This window comes from Poecilia latipinna, unplaced genomic scaffold (assembly GCF_001443285.1).
Source record: "Poecilia latipinna isolate Pla-1442-1.1 unplaced genomic scaffold, P_latipinna-1.0 Scaffold217, whole genome shotgun sequence".
Taxonomy (NCBI): Eukaryota; Metazoa; Chordata; class Actinopteri; order Cyprinodontiformes; family Poeciliidae; genus Poecilia; species Poecilia latipinna.
This window is the reverse complement of record NW_015112833.1, coordinates 181,208-197,928: the sequence shown is the minus strand read 5'-3', so window position 1 is coordinate 197,928 and position 16,721 is coordinate 181,208. Positions and strand designations below refer to the sequence as shown.

The following is a 16,721-nucleotide window of genomic DNA, read 5'->3' as shown; positions in this document are numbered from 1 at the left end:
GCAAGCATCGAGTTGAAGGCTGACGTTATGCCAATAGAATTACGCTCCGTTAAAGATTAGCTTAAATTATTTTCGCCCTAATTATCCTTCCACAGAGTAATACGCTGGCTACAGCCGCCTTGTTGAAGCTAGGGAAAAACTGGAAATATTAAACCAAGCTCATATTTTATTTTATTTTATTTTAGTTTAGTTTAAGCAAAAGATAATCATAACAACGCTATAGTATGTTTCCCCCCACCCCCTCCCAAAGTCTTCAATGCTTCTATTTGAGTTTTACAAAGTAGATATGTGTTTGAAAAAAACAACTACAAACTATAACAACAATTGTTCAATTCAGGTTTACAAATCATGCAAACCAAAAAGCTGAGAACATTTCAAATTTCAATCAAAGCGATGTTCACTGATTTCAAACGGAATTAGGTTTTCTTTTTTCCTAGTGACTGCATGACGAAAGTTGCATAGCAATATCATTCACCAAATCCTTCTCTATCCGTTTCTCAAAGCAGGGACTAAAGGATTTGACACCTAGCTTCCTTGTTCCTGGTTCATTGTTGCAACAAAACCCAGCAGCAAATTTTGAAGTTCAGTGAGGGCATGCACCATATGGTGACATCCTGCTACTCGTCTGCTGAAGTGACCATCAAAGTCCATTGTTTCCGCTTTGTTCAGGCTTTAAAGGGACCACTGGCCAGCCAGGAAACAAATTCAAACGCCACAGTTTGCCAAAGATGTCTGGGAGACGGGTATTCATCTCTGTGTAGTTTACTGGACCTCCTGCAGAAGTGTGCGTGTGAACAAACAAGCTGTTGGCTACGTGCCCACTGCGACTTGTTCTGAGTGGTTTGGTGCATACAGATTTAACTTTGAGCAAAGATGCTTGGAGACGTTATCGGATTAGAAACTTAACATTTTCTGACAGCTGTCTATTTTAATGCCTGACAGAAACGTTGGCTGCATACTTAAATGTTTAATAGACAAGAGTTTAACAAGACCTCGTGGGGCAACATCTTGTTATTAAATACAAGTATTTGAAGTAATCTGTTGGAATAAGTAATCGGTTGAGTCAGATGGTGCAGACGGTCAGCCATCTTCAGCTCAAAATCTAAATCACTAGCATTGATCGGAACTGAACAGCATAAAAATAAAGTCATCTCCAGAGGTCAAACCGATTTTTCCTATTTGTTGCATAAATTTGAAAACCATGTAGTGAAAAACAAATTTGTTGCATTTATTTATTAAAAAAAAAAAGATGCTACTCAACAGGATATCGGTGTCAGTGTTGCATTCCTACACAATAATCTCCCCTCAGTGCTCCGCCTGAGCTTTCTCCCACAGAGCTGGATTTTTCCTGTAGAATTTATGAATGACGACGTCGATTTTTTACGCCATTTTAGAATTGTATTCTGAATGTAGTTTAGCAATGGCAGGAGAGGAAGTGAACAAAGCCATTCAGTCCACTTTGGCCACGGTTCCACATGTTGAGTTAACGTTAACAGCCATCTTGTTTGGCTCTGCTCTTCTGTCTTCACAGTGGGGGGTGTTTGTTTACAGTGCAGGCAAGTTCCAGTAAGTGTCAACACATCAAATTGGCACATTGCATACGTTACAGCCAAACATTAGCGATTAGGTACACTTTAAAACTTCAGCAAAGTCCTTGCCTCCAGCAAGCAGTTACTCCTCAACAGCCTAGAGTCCAGACTCTCTGTACGAAGCAAAACGTAGAACAAGGGGCTTGTTTCTACCAGGCTATGTCACTGGTAGAAACATAGCCTGGTATGTTTCTGATAAAAAGGCAGTTTTATCAGAACTGCCTTTTCTGATAAAACAACCAACAAAAAAAAAACAAGCAATCTAATCATCAAAAGATTGAATTTTTTTTGTCTCTTATAGCAATATGCCCATCAACAGTGAATCCATCTAAAGTTCAGAGCAAGGCTGAGATCTTCAGCTGTACTGCAATTCTAACACTTTTCTCATTGTGAACCGCAGTCATAAACAGAGAAGAGAAACAAAAGCATCGTGATTTGCCAAGGATGGGTAAGGGCGGGGGACTATACCTGTCTGTCAGAGGAGTAATGACCAGTCGTGGCGTGTTGCCCAGATATTCATACGAGTAGAGAAACTGGGCATCACAGATGTTGGCAAAGCAGTGCCTGTCCCTCTCGTCCCAGCGATGTCTCAGCTGAGAAAGCCACACAAAGGCCTGGGAATTCTCCACCTTCAAAAAGGAGACCAGAAGAAGAAAGTTTCCAGAAGCTGCCAAGACTTGAGATGAGCCCAAAATAATCTGTGCATTTCCACCCTCTAATTATGCTAATGTCTTGTCTGAATATCTTGAATACATTACTTACTAGTAATAGCCTCTCAAAAAATACAAAAATAAAAAGTGCAGCAGCATACAGCAACTTGTGCTTGTCAGATTTATACCCTGGGCTGTTCTCACCTTCTGACTGATCATCTTGGCCACCACATCTCTGGCGTGGACGTCGATGGTGCAGATGGTCATAACTTTCTGCCTGTCACCTGGTGTGAGCTGGCCAATCAGCATGGAGATCAGGGCGTTGAGCTGGGATACCTGCTTCCTGTAGTACTCCTTCATGGAGTTGTCATAACCTTCCTCGAGACGGGCAAAAGCCATGTTCACATCGGAAGTCCACCAGATCTGGGTGCAGGTCAGTGCAACCTGAATGGAGATTTTAAGACATTGGCGGAATCAGAGGAGAGGATATTAAGCAGATTAAGTCAGATTTATGCACATGCATTTATCCACTAGGGTTCATACTGATTCCCAAAGAGGAAAAGCAAACTTAGACAATCCAGTATTCCCATATTTCATGTGAAGAAATGCTTCAGAATTGTGATATAATACGCCAAAAGCTGTAATGTTTGGACTAAGATGTAAGCCAGGGGTTCACAAACTTTTCCATGCCATGGATCTCCCCAAATAGCACTAGCTTCTGGCTGGGGACCCTCATTGCAAATCCACAGACAACATCATAAAATATGTGAAGCAACATTGACTTCTAGTTTCTTTTTTCTCACTTTTAAACTCCATTTAGTCTCTTGGCATACATGCTTTTTGACAGTTCCTTCTGCATTTTCATTGTCAAACACTTTTCCATGGTAGTTTGATGGCCCCATTTTGACAAAAAAATTGCGTAAGGTACTGTTGCATCTGCAAATGAATGCAGTGAATCTGTACTGTGGCTGCAATCTGAGAAATAAACCTGGTGATTATATAATTGGTGCAGAAGCCTCATACTTCCTTTGTGATCCCAAATGACGGGGCGTAAAAATTTTAAGAAACCTATGTTTTGACAGAAAACACAAAATCATATTCCATACTGAATCCTTGAGTACAGAAACTAAAACGGTTCCCATTTTCCATGCCTTGAATAGGCATTTTACACATTGGACAAAAAAGGCTGTCCAAAGTGTAAAACCTGACAGAGTTTCAGTATAACGTGTAATTTTCAGGTAAAAACAAACATGAATCAGGCAATGCTCTGTTCATACCCCCTGTGGTTCCAGCCTGCAAAATTGCAAGAAAAGTATCAAACATGTTTTGCGTCTGTAAAGTTTTTAATTTTCTAAAGGACACTTTTGAATAGCTCTGTTGGGCTTGCAAGAAGCTTTGGGGAATAATAGACTAAAGGGATCAAAACAACTTAATTGCATCTAAAAATAAATACCATTGAGCCTAATGAGTTTATGGGAATTGGGGAATAGATTGTCTAAACAAAAAACAATATTTTTAATTGCTGTTCTGCATGGGTTTAAATATTTAAGCAACCATAAAATGAAAACCACACCTTTTTTTAAGTGTATGTATCTAAATGCTTTATCACCAAAGCACATATTTGTTATTGAAAAAGTCCTAAGAGTACAGATGTCCTAAACACACCATATATTTAATTTTGACTCATCACTTTAACTCAGCTGGAAAAAAAAAAAAAAGTCAGCAGATTTTATTAACCGTGTTTGTAAATCATTCTTGAGATAAAGGAAAATGCACTCTGACATAAAAAGTGTTAAAGACTCAGGAGGAATGGTGTGATTTAGAAATAATTTGGTGCATATGATGACGTGTTAATGAAAGCATTTTCAAGAAGCTGGAATGTCTAGAGCTCCCCCTAGAGGGCATGAGTGGTTGCACCGTGGGTCACCTTGGACAACTAAAACAGTGATTGAAGGACACAGGAGGTTCAGCATAAATGCACTAGACTTTATTACCGGCATCTGAAGGAGATTGAGAGGCGTTACAGTTTGGAGGAGGGCCTTAAAGATGTCACAGTGATTCAATGGTGGAAGCAGTTAACAACTAAGGTTCACACATATATTGTAAGACAGACAACAGCATAGGAAGATCAACTAATTATCTATCCACGTGAAATAGGCATTTGCCATTCAGACACAGTGATTGGACCGTTTTCAACATGTTGTTCAGCAATGTTTCTCAATGGCTACCAGTTCCACATGGTATCGTATGCTGCCAAAGGCCGCTAGATATGGAGGCATGAACCGATGACTGGCAGACGCAGCGCCACTGATGATTACGAGATCCATGGAGGGCGGCACTGACGTAGAATGTAAAATTAATCTTGCCAATGTTTTAAAGGCACAAAAATGAGTCCAGGCTTCACAGCATGGGGTATAACTGCAGGACAGCACTGGTAATGAGTTGGGTGGACTCAACCAGTGACGTCCTGTGTCCATCTGTCTAAACCCTGCCTTATGTTGCAGTCAACCCAGTTCTCTTTTATGTTTGCCAAGTTAAGCGACGGGAAATCAGTTCATTCATCAAGTGTCACCCGTAGTTGTTTTGCCAGATCTCAAAGGCCAGTTCCAACACCTGGAGGCCGACTTGTGAGTAGGGACTGTGTTTTGTGCCAGATAGCTGCTTTCAGACGCTGCAGCCTGAGGGAATGTCACAGCCATGGAACCAGGACTTTACCCCGACTGTCTTGCTTACAACGTCCTTGTATACATCACTGTTAACTGCTGTCAGTCTCAGGGGTGTACATTATTATAAAAACTTGACACTGTGATATAACCGTCAATACAGTTATAACAATGTCATCTGTTGATGGCGCATATTGTCCTCACTTTTTCATCACAACGTCCAAACCTCTCTCTCTCTAGGCTTCATTGCATTTTAATCTAATGCACCTGAAATTTTATCGCCTTCCAAGTGCTTTATCCAAGCAATTGCTGTGATCAGTATTATTTATTTGTTCATCTACTGAGCCTGTTCACCTGAGCTGGGTAGTCAAACAACCATTGCTCTCTGGGTTTGTCCTCGTAAGCCGCCACTGCCTCGGTCATTTCATGGCGAACAGTTGAGCGCATGGTATCCAGCACACGGTTCAACCATATTTCCACCTAAAATGAGACAGAAGAACAAACCGGTCCACAAATTCAAACATTAACACGTTTGTTAAATGAATAAAATGAGACTGTCTTGTCACTGGCACCCTAATGAGGTCATTTATAAGCGTTCAAGTGGACATAGGATCAGGCAGCTACTGTAGCATGTAATGGAAAATTAATGATGTCATGTGTTTTGATATGCAAAACCTCAGGGGCAAAGAAAGAATCAGTTTCATTTGTCTGCTTTATTACATGCAGTGCTATCAGTCTCTGATATCTGTATATTTCCTCTGTTCTCTTCAGAGGAAATGGCAGGTAAGTGAATTTCCCCCATCCATTACATTTATCCTCGACAGCTCTGGTGTCACAATCAGCGTAACAAATACAGACAATAAATGTCTCCAGCATTTAGATAAATACACAAGTTATGGCACCATGATTTCAGTAGCATGAATAAAAGATAGCTGAACTATTTTACCTGTCCGGAGCAGTCGCAGGCCTGATTAAAAGGGACATACTCGTCTTCTTTGCTGTACATGCCCACGGCAGCCTTAGAAGGATTTCCCTCTTTATCTGCTTCAAACTGCATCTTAGCCATGTTGTCAAACAGCTTAGATAGATGCTTCTGGACCTGAGCAAACACACCGACACAATAAACTCCGGCTTGATTTACACCCAACTCACACTCTGTTTATTTTCGTTGCAGCCTCATGTATAAATGCATCGGTTCAGCGAAGGTAAGGGAAGGGCACAGCCCATATTCTGTTCCATGCCTGCTTGGTTTCTCTAAGAGAAAACTACGTCCACGTTCTTAGCCACTTTTGTTTTCCCTGTGAGGTGAAAATATATAATGTCCAGATGTGGATGGTGGAAGCAATCTGCACACCTGTGAGCAACATTGCCCCTGTGTGGACACTGGGTGCATTTACAAGTACCAGCAGGAGTTGATACAGGTTCTAAAGAGTGCCATGAAGACATGAAAGCAGTTTTTTTTCTTTTTTAAACAAGCAACCTGGTGAGGGTTGGTCCCATTAGACAGGATGTCCAACAAATCGGCAGAAGAAATGAAGTAGAATCTTGGAAAAGCAAGTCGCTTGGTGTCCAGATACTCTGCCAGAGCTTTTTCACACAGAGAGAGCCTGAAGATAAAAAAAAAGACAAGGTTCTCAAGTCAATGTTTGTGCAAGGAGAGTATGGCAGCCATGTATACACATTTTCAAAGATTCCTTCGTCTCCCTCACCTGCTCTGAATGTCCTCCAGTTTACCAAACAGCCCAGGCTTATTGGTGGCTTCCACCACATTAGGCGTCTGACGCACAGAGTTTGCCAGCTCTTTGAAATCAGCATCAATCCCTTCAAAGCGCTTGGAGTCCTGCAACAGATTTCACCAGAGAACAAGGCAGAAGGATTTCAGGCCCAAAACAAAGACAAGGGAACCTCAAGAAGCAAAAATCTGGGTTGAAATGATCTCCGCACCGGTGGCAACTAAAACGTTGTGTAATCTGAGCTCCTAAACTAAGAAGAAAGGTGATCTAATGAGGGCTCTCTTGGATCATACTGTGATGGCAAAAGCTGCAAGCTAGCACACAAGAGCTTAAAAAAGATGTAAAGAACCTTGCTTAAGTGTCCATACCCCTAGGACTTTTCACAAATTGTCACATTACAACTTACATGTATTTACTCTTTACAACGGTTTTTAAACAGATTAAAGACAAACATTTTGCCAATTCTAAGTAAAATAGCTCAAACTCAGTTGGATTAAATGGAGAGCGTCTGAAATGCAGCCTTCAGGACTTTTATGTTTCTCGTCTAATTCTAACACGTGAATATGTTTCATTTAGGCTATTTAACCAACTTCTATTTCAGGTTGTGTCTTGTTAATAAATGAGCTTCCATCCCAGAGACTCTGACAGGTTTACTTGGTATTTACCTTCAGCTTTCTATCAACTGAATGTCATGATCGCGTGTCTAGAGGGATGATTAGTTTCTGTCACACAAAGGTTTTTCTATGGAGGTCAGACCGTTTAGTTTTGCTCTTATCTGACCAAAGCAGCGTCCTCCACATTGCAGCTGCATCCTTGTTCTTTTAAAAATGGCTTCCTTCTCTCCACTTACAAATGACACTAATGCTCTCCAACAACCTTCAGAAGCTTTCACATAACACCTGGACTTATACTGAGATCGACTTTGTTCACTAATTATCAGATTTCTTAATGCTTCTGGTTGCATCGCATTGCATTTACTGGTATTAAAGTAAAATGTGCTGAAATACATATCACCGTTTTTAGATTCTTATTCATAAAAAAAGTTAAAAACCCCAGAATTACTTATTTTGATTTGATAACTATACACTATTTTGCAGGGCACTATGCAGAAATGTGTCAAAATAAAGTGTTTCTTTCCTTAACACTTTAAATCCACAAACATGGAATTGAATAATGCATTCTCAGTTTTAAATTATTCATTTTGATTACGTTTGCAGATTGTGAATAATTTTGCGAAAAACTGTAGCCAACACTTGCAGAGTTGCAGGTTACTCTCCATGTGTGCAGACATGTTCAACTTCTCACCTCAGGCAGCTGAGAACGAATGTCCTCGGAGCCGATGAAGATGCTCTCCAGGTGGGTCCAGGTCCGCTGCACCTCAAACCAGATGGAGATGACCGAGTCTGCCACAGAAAGCTTGCTCTGCCACGTGGACACTTCATCCAGGAAGTGGGCTATGTACTTTGAAGACATGAGGTTCTGGAGCTGAACCTGGTTGTCTTCCAAGGTTTCGATTAGCTCCTCGTCTGTGCGGAGCAGAGGCACCTGGGTCCTGTGGTGGGGCTCATACTGGAAGCGCATGCCTGGACAATGCGGAAATACGTGAAAAGATCCAGAAAGGGCCAATATGGAACAGAAAGGCTAAACTGGAATAGCTGCTAATTCTACCTGTCCATGTGGAGTTGAGCTCAGACAGGACTTTCTCCATCCCCATTTCTTTAACAGCCTTGTCCACAATCTCTCTGACTTTCTCCTCAAAGCAGTGCAGGTTGAGCTGCAGCAGGTCAGCCAATGACGTTTCCTGCTCACAGCACAGACAGTCATGTTGGTGTGCTCCCAATGTTTACAACAATTTATAAAAATACTATATATTTTTTTTTTTTATGTTTTTGTCACATTTTAATCACAAACATATTCTAGTTGGAATTCATGACACAGACTAAGACAAAATAGCGCAATTTAATGTCTTAATACTTTGTTAATTCATCAATTACTGTTACTATTATAAACTTTATGTGTATTCAGGGTATGTGGTATGTGTGTGTACATGGTTATTTGTCACTGTGTTGCTCTCTAGAAGGACATAGGGAACGTCATTAGACAATGATAGATGCAATACTTTATCTGGTTTATTACATAAAATCTCAATAAATTCATTGAAGTTTGCAGTTGAAACATGACAAAAAGGTGAATATTACTGTAATGTGTGGCATAATATCAGGCATTACAGGATGTTTATATAAAACAAAAACAACAATGCAAATTCATCACTTCTTAACATCCATTTTATTTTGGTTAATTTTCAAATTTTTCCCCATCATTTGCTTCTGTAGCAGATCTTTATTTTTGCTGTTTTCTGGTATCTGGGGAAATAAGGAGACTCCCTTGTGTAGTCAGTGTCCCTAGACAAAAATTCAGAGTAATTTTAGCCTTCTGGGAAGTGAAACTGGTCATATTAACATAAAGGCAGATAATAGCGAGCTGTGGTGGAAGAGGCTGACAACCAGCTGATACCAAAGAACTAGAGCAGCTTGAGGTTCAAAGACTGCCAGGCCACACAGAGAAACCATTAATATCCAAAGATGATTAGCTTGAAGTGTTCAGAGTTCTATCTGAACAGAGTGATAACACGTCTCTGCAGCTTGCTCTCATTATGCTAGACAACTGCTGACTTAACTTTGGAAAAATGCTGGCTTAAGCACAACAGCAGAAACCTAAAGACTTCTTTTATTGATTTACACTAAGCAGAGCTGTGTTCGTCTCTATAAAAACAGCATCAAGTTTAAATATGTAGAATATATGCTTCTTCTTTGCTGGTTTTCTCACTGCAAAAGGAGGTAGTTTTTATTATCACTGTCTGACATTAAATAATGTTAGGAATGCTAGCATTATTTCTATTAGTTAAATGCCAGAGGTTGTCGTTTCCAGATGCCTGAAGGTGCAACATTTATCTGTTCAGATAGTGATACGCAAATATAAACACAATGGAGATGCCTAGGCATTATACCGATCAGGAAGAAAAGAGGTTCTGTTGGTGCAAAATTTAACATAGAACCTAAGAAAAAAAGGCAAAGAACTAAAGATGCTGTATTAAAGTGGTGAGAATGAATATGGACAGTGAAATAATTCCTGCACAAAGATCAGCTAAAAGTCCACTCAGTAAGAATGAAGCCACGCCTCTTAATTCAACATAGAAAGTCAGATTACAGCTACAAATACACTCATGTACCCTTTTTGGAGATATAATCAGGGGTTTGATGAAACTAACATTTAATAGTTTGCCAATAGTGACATTTAATGGAAAAAAATGAAAGGTTGCAAGAATGACATAATATCAAAATTTCAAAATGGTGAAGCATTTACTAAGTGGCTTAAATGAAACAATGTCAATGTTTTGGAGCGACTATTATAAAGGTCTAAAATCATGCCCATTTTTAGCTTGCACAGCTAAAAATGCGAGTGGGAGTAAAGTGGCCTAAAGACCTGGTTAAGCTACTTCTGTCAGGAGGAATGGACCAGAATCACAAGAAAACTATAATGCAAAAATCATAGAAGGAAATCCAAAAACGTTTGACAAAAGTTATAGAGTTTAAAAAAAATCTCAATTTAAGTACTTCTGACTATATGTACTGTATATGTCATTATTTTGGCATTGTGCAAACAACAAATAATTTTGGCAATCGTAAATGACCAAAACAGGAAACATTTTAGTTTGACTTGATTTTAGAAAGTGACAAAAATATGATTCAATACATTTTTTTGTGCTTTCAATGTCAAAATCTAGCTTGAACTACATAAATGATCAAATATAACAGGATGGAAACTTCAAATCAAAACTGCAAGTAATGTTTAAATAAATCTCTGACCTGGCCCATTGTGAAGTGAACTCCAGTAGCAGCCATCAGCTGATGCCAGTGTCTGGGTCGTATCGCGGGGCTTTGGAGCTCTGCTACTGCCCTTAGGGAGGTGAGGATGTTCTTCACCCTACTGTCCAGACATGTGAAGGCCTCCCATGCTCTTACCTACAAAACACAAACAGTGATCTGTTCAAGAGCCTGCGACATATTCAAGGGACATTTAAGCAGCGTGTTTAAAGCCAACTTCTTGTGATGCTAAAACTGTCTACTTGTGAAAGTGAGCTTCTCACCTCCTTGTCCAGCCCTCGTATGTCTTTAGAGAAGCGCTTGCATTCGTGTTCCATGTCCTCCACGTTGATCTCTCTCCAGGGAGTCGTCCTCCAAGCTGCCACGCTGGACTCCACTAATGTAATCATATCCCACAGCTCTTTCAACAGGCCCACCTCACGCCTGTGGGAATATGCAAATAAAATGAACAAATCCAAGAAGCAAATGACCGTAACGAGGGGTTGTTAGTTAAAAACTCGGCTTGCGGCGGAGGCGCTCTCTTCACCTGCATTGTCGGAGCTGCTTGTACTCCGAGACCGTGACCTCAAACAGACTCGCCGACTCCATCAGGGAGGCCATTGTCTTCTCATGTTCCCGGATCATCTGGTGAAACTTATTTAACATCTGGTACGGCTTCTGGCTGTCAAACCTGAGGATGGCATCAGCACGCACATGTACCAATCAAAACCCAAACTATCACAGGCTCAGCATCAAGCAGGCAGTGTTTGGGTAATGACGGACTGTAGGACTGCCAAATTTGATCTGGCTGCAAGTCTAACCATTCTGGAGTCTACAGCGCTAACGCATACTGCACAAATTACTAGTGACTTCCATGACACTAATGGGGAAATAATCACCAGGTTATTAAGAGACCAATTACACACATAACTAATCTGACAATTAAAAGATATGACAAAGAATATTTTCGTATGAATGAATTAGCATCATGTTAAGATTCAATTAGTGCTGTCAGACAGGCGAACTTTAAGATAACATTGCTGTGGTGTCAAGTGGGGAGGAGAGCTCAGGTGACATTTTAATCTTCCCAAAATATGGAGCTTCGAAGGAAAAGTGAAACAATAAATGCCGTTACAAGTAGGTCTGTCACAATAACAAATTTTGCCAGGCTATAAACTGTCCCAGAACTTATTGCAATAAACGATAAAATTGTTGTTTTGAGACAATTTTCAAGTAATATAATGGTAATAATGGAAGAACACTTTCTCAAAGATCACCAAACTTTAAATTCTGATTAACATTTAAACACTGAAACTGGAAGACATTTTAAATATCCAAAATAAATAAACAAAACAACAGAAACAAGTTAAATGAATTGTGAAGTCTGTGTAGACAAAATAGTCTTTCCAAAGCAGCAGACTGAAGACCAGTTTTGGTAGAAAGAGAGAGAAAAAAGAAAAACAATAAATCAAGCAAATGCAAATGACTGAGTTTGTTTTAGTTTATCATTCAATTAATTGATTTATTGTTGATTATGACAGGCCTAGTTACAAGAGCTTAACAATAACACCTTTACATTTTGGGAGCCAGTAAATGTTTGTTGATGTCACAGTTTTAAAAGGCTGTAATGTTGACTAATGTTTCTAACAAGTCAACTGTGGGTAAAAATTAACACTGGTGCATCATTATTGGGATCTTCATTAAAAGACTTCAGCACTAAACACTTGTCTGCATTAAATATTCCAATAACCATGTCCTCAAACTTTTATTTTCAGCGTAAGCTGGAAGAGTGTAAACAACATGAATAATTCTCAATCCTCCCTTTCACCAATTTATACCTTCAGTTCTTACTAATGCCAGTTTGCTCACCTTTAAATAACTATTTAATACTCCTGACTCTAAATAATTGCATGTTAACTTAAGAGAAATTAACCGAAGTTCACAATTTGCTGTAACTTTTTGGTTTCTAGCATAGATCGTCGCCCACAAATTTCAAATGTATCTTATGTAGAAGTTAATTGTATTTATATTCAATGGTTTCAACTGATGGTCACTACAATCTTTCAAAGATCTTATATTTAAGGGTGCATGTATAACAAGTGTATGTACTACAATAAAAATGCGTGCATAAAATTCTTATTTTAATGCAGACATTTGTCTGATGTTTACCTATAATCACGCATCATGAACTTAACTTAAAGTGTTTCCTGTCTATTTCTGGATATCAGAATTATTCTACCTGAAAGGCCCATTGCTGCGAAAGCGCTCCCTGAAGGCATGCTGGTCAACATCAAATGAAGCACATTTTCTGCGTAGGCTGACCACCTCTATGGCCTGCAGCGGCGCCACCTGCTGTTTAACCAAGACTGCCCGTTTTTTTAGATTGAGCCACTTTTCTGGCAACTCCTGCAGAAAAAAGACGATCAGAACAACAACACTGTAGGCAAAGAAAACTGTGGTGATATTTCATGACTTGCTGGGAGGAAGAGATCAGAGATTAGCATTCAGAAAACGCAACAGAACCATTAGAGAAAGGATTCTACCTCACCTGGGGAAAAAAATCAAAGCAAAGAGTCTTTGATAGAAAACCAAACGATGGGAATGAATATCAAAATATCAGTTCTTACCACTAAGTGTTTGTACACCACTTCTGGGAGATCCTGTTCATACATTTTCAGCAGAGCAATGGTTTGTTGCAGAGGCTCAAACATGGTGTCTGTAGAGGTTTGTCTCTCTTTAACCGCCAGCAAGTGACCCATGACCTCAACCAGACCTCTGTAGTCGCCCTCCTGCACCTGCTGGCTCAGGCCAGCCTCAGTTACACAGATGAACCTCTCTAGATCAAACAGACTAAGGCAGACATGCACATTGTTTAGGTAAAAACAAAAGACTTAAAGCTACAGTTTATCACCAGGGCGTCTGCAGATTTCAACAAATCAAATTCAAGACTTTTTAAGACATTTTTATTAGCCTTGGATTAAATTTAAGACAGAAAAACAATAAATCAGCAAAACTGATAAACAATAAATCAGCAAAACTACAGCAAAAACTGTAGTTTTTTCAAAAACTGTGAAATTTCTGGGGTCTCTTTATGGCTCTTGGCAGCAGCTTTGTGCTTCTTACACTGCATATGGCTCCTTATAGCCTTAACCCCTACAGAATGAATGTAGCATCTTATGGGTTAAATAGTTCTACCAAGCCATTTACATATCTATGGCCAACTTACTTTTCAAAATGAATTTAAGACATCTTAAGGCCTTAACTTTAGATAAATTAAGAGTTTTTAAGGATGCAGGGACACCCTGGTTAGCTTAACTTTAGTTTATAGTTAGAGATGACTGAACCCCTTTCCCCTGTCCAGGTCAAAATGTTTTTTTTCTGACCGCTGGAGAAGAAAAGCTTGTGTTGTATCATCCCTAGAGAACCAAACTATGGATACAGAGGAATTTTTCCAAGAGCAGTTTTCCAACAATCCAGGGACAAATTAGTGGCGATCTATGACTTTTCCAGCATCATGGAGCATCGTGTCACAGGCCAAATATGTTAAAGTGACTCAGAGACTGGACACAGATTTTGAAATGAATCTGTGGCCATTTCTTTCTCATGTAAAATGAAAAAAAAACAAACAAAAAAAAAAACGCATTTCATACCTGTTGGTTACATGATCGATGAGGTGCTGTTTGAACATGAAGCTCCACTTTTTGATGACATTGAGCAGAGCACTCTTCATCCTCCTGCCATCCACCCTCATCCAACCATGGAAGACATGTACCACCTCCAGGTGCTGGACCTCCTCATAAAGCTTCTCATAACTGCAGCACAGAGTCAAACAGATTGCATTTAATTTGTAGTTAAATGCCAGAACCTGCTAATGCATATTGTTAAGACAGAAGAAATAATATTACTGCAGTAATCCTTCACACCTACCCGTCTATCTGTTCTCTAAAGCTGTCCAGAGTTGGTGTGCTCTCATGGATCCCACTATCAGAGAAAACCTCTACATCAGGGCTTGCGGGATTTTGGCCATAGTCGAGGAACTGACGCATGAACTCCTTCCTGTCGTCCACATACAAGTAGCTGTAACGCTCCAGAGAGTTACGGAAGCTGCAGCACGCCGTCATGGCGGCCTTCACACGCTCCATCAGGAGGTGTCGCGTGTCTGCCAGGTCAGTCATGCTTTCCATGTCAGCCTGACAGAAAAAGAGGAGTAGAAACCCAAGAGATGTGTGTGTGTGTTTTTGTTAAGGCTGCACCAAACCTGCTTTACCTGGTAGTGGGGAGAGGGGCTGTGCTGGGCGAGCCGCGGCACCAACGAGGACATCTTGAACACATCGTTGATGAGGCTCTCCACTGTCTCAAACAAACTATCTGGAGCCCCCAGCTCCAGAGAGGGAGAGAAGACCATGTTCGGGGCCTGCAGATCCAGACGGGCCTCGAGCAGAGGGGCCGTGACAGTTCTTTGATCTGTGGAGAGAGGAAAACATGGAGCATAAGAACGGTTTGAGTAGTAATACTTAAAATCCAACCTGCTGTTATTACAGAAGTTTAATGGTTAGATCATTTACAGATGCAGACAGTGCTGACTCCCATTTCAGATGTATAGCAAAAAAAACTAAAAGCATTGATCTCATAATGAAACAACCTCACACCAAGAGCTTGGTTTTCTTTTATCCTCTCTTCCTTAGAGTGGTTTTTCATATGATCCATGTCTTGGAAGTGAAAATGCTGTCTAAAATTTTTGCTTTTGTGTCTGATGAGTGTCTGATAATTTATTCCTATGTTTTGAATGACACCCATTATCAGCTTACCAGTGGAGAGCATCAGATTTTAGCTATTTCAGTCAAAATTTAAAAACTCCTGGCATTCACTACTAAGGTTTCCAGGACTTTTGGAATTGGAAAAGGCCCACAGCATCCCGGATTTTCCACCAAACTAAACGGAGACCTTAAGGTGCTTTTTCATGTAAGGCATCGTTCTACTACAGAACATTTCCAGGGACTCTGAAGATTTTGGGGAATATAATTAGTAATACTCTTTTTCCACTGTGGTTACCATGGTAAAGACAAATTAACACAGCGGAAAATGTATCCCTGCTATGTACATAGTTTTCAATTAGACTGTCAACAAGATAAAGAATTTCTTCACAAAGTGACAGCAGATTTAGCTTTTGCATCAAGAAAAAGCCTCCACTCTTGGTGATTGATAATCTGGTTCCACAGTGGAAACCAGGCTCATGACAGAAAAATCTAATTAAATTTAAGATCCAAGAAAAAATTTTTTACACCCCAGAGTCAAATTTGAGATTTTTTTTTTTTTTTTTTTACAGCTAATGTTTGGCTGGTTTGAAGAACAAACAAAATGGAGCGAAAACCTCAAACTGCCAACTGGAGCTACACTCGATATGTTGTTTTTTGGGTTTTTTTACTTTTAAGTTTAGTTTCTAAGGTGTAAATTATATACAACTTTTTCAGTACTCTCTAATGTTGTGTAGTGTTGCAGCAGACAACTAAGTGCTGTCCTATTTGCAAAAGTGTATCCCATAAAGCAGAAGGAATGCCACCAATTGTGCTGCGCCGCCAGTGATTTTGTTAAAAACAATTTCTCATGATGGGTTTTTCCCCCCACTGAATAAATATACTAAACCTTAATATTTTTTCGGGATGAGATTATGTGCAATAGCTGAAGCATACAGTTTAAGGCTCTCCACACATCTTCAACAGGGCTGCCAACAAATTTGTCTGTATCCGTACTTCAGAGACTTCTTGATTTTTAAAGACGTTGAAGGCAAAGAGAGCACACGAGGGAGAGAGGGTTGGACACGGCTGCAATTTGTAAACACTCCTGCTCATCTTGAACTTCATCTAAACTGGCTGACAAGACCCATGCCAACAAGCATGTTCGCTAGTTTTCTGTGTCCATAATCCAGCCAATAAAGGCGGACACCCGACTGACATCAAAGCTCTTGAGGACATGTTGCAAAAGAGCTGTCCAAGTGAGTGCTGGCTGAGAGACGCTGCAGAATCAGAGTAATGAGCAGCTCTGAATTTTCTCCCATTAACATTAGAATTGGCTGCGGCATTCTGCTGGCATCGAGACGGGAGTAGTAACAGCCCCTACATGGCTGTGGCACTTTTAATAACAAATACAGACTTTTTAGATCTACGTTTGAAGCAAGATTTTTTTTTTTTTTTTACATAAAGCTTATTAAAAAAAAACACACAGG

The 16,721-nt window shown here is 39.9% G+C and overlaps 1 protein-coding gene across 4 annotated transcripts in view; it reads right to left on the bottom strand.

Moving 5' to 3' along the window:
* The window catches only part of dnah9 (dynein, axonemal, heavy chain 9), a 189,931-nt gene that overhangs the window by 140,758 nt on the left and 32,452 nt on the right, over positions 1-16,721 (bottom strand). For all 4 annotated transcript variants that reach the window (XM_015031765.1, XM_015031766.1, XM_015031767.1 and 1 more), the window contains 16 exons: positions 14,766-14,962; positions 14,426-14,688; positions 14,149-14,310; positions 13,126-13,348; positions 12,738-12,904; positions 11,046-11,189; positions 10,783-10,942; positions 10,502-10,657; positions 8,304-8,436; positions 7,941-8,218; positions 6,612-6,742; positions 6,383-6,509; positions 5,849-6,001; positions 5,257-5,382; positions 2,444-2,683; positions 2,058-2,218 (listed from right to left, as the gene is read on the bottom strand). In XM_015031765.1, coding sequence (XP_014887251.1) covers positions 2,058-2,218; positions 2,444-2,683; positions 5,257-5,382; positions 5,849-6,001; positions 6,383-6,509; positions 6,612-6,742; positions 7,941-8,218; positions 8,304-8,436; positions 10,502-10,657; positions 10,783-10,942; positions 11,046-11,189; positions 12,738-12,904; positions 13,126-13,348; positions 14,149-14,310; positions 14,426-14,688; positions 14,766-14,962 — 2,821 coding nt within the window. The remainder of the gene's footprint in view (positions 1-2,057; positions 2,219-2,443; positions 2,684-5,256; positions 5,383-5,848; positions 6,002-6,382; positions 6,510-6,611; positions 6,743-7,940; positions 8,219-8,303; positions 8,437-10,501; positions 10,658-10,782; positions 10,943-11,045; positions 11,190-12,737; positions 12,905-13,125; positions 13,349-14,148; positions 14,311-14,425; positions 14,689-14,765; positions 14,963-16,721) is intronic.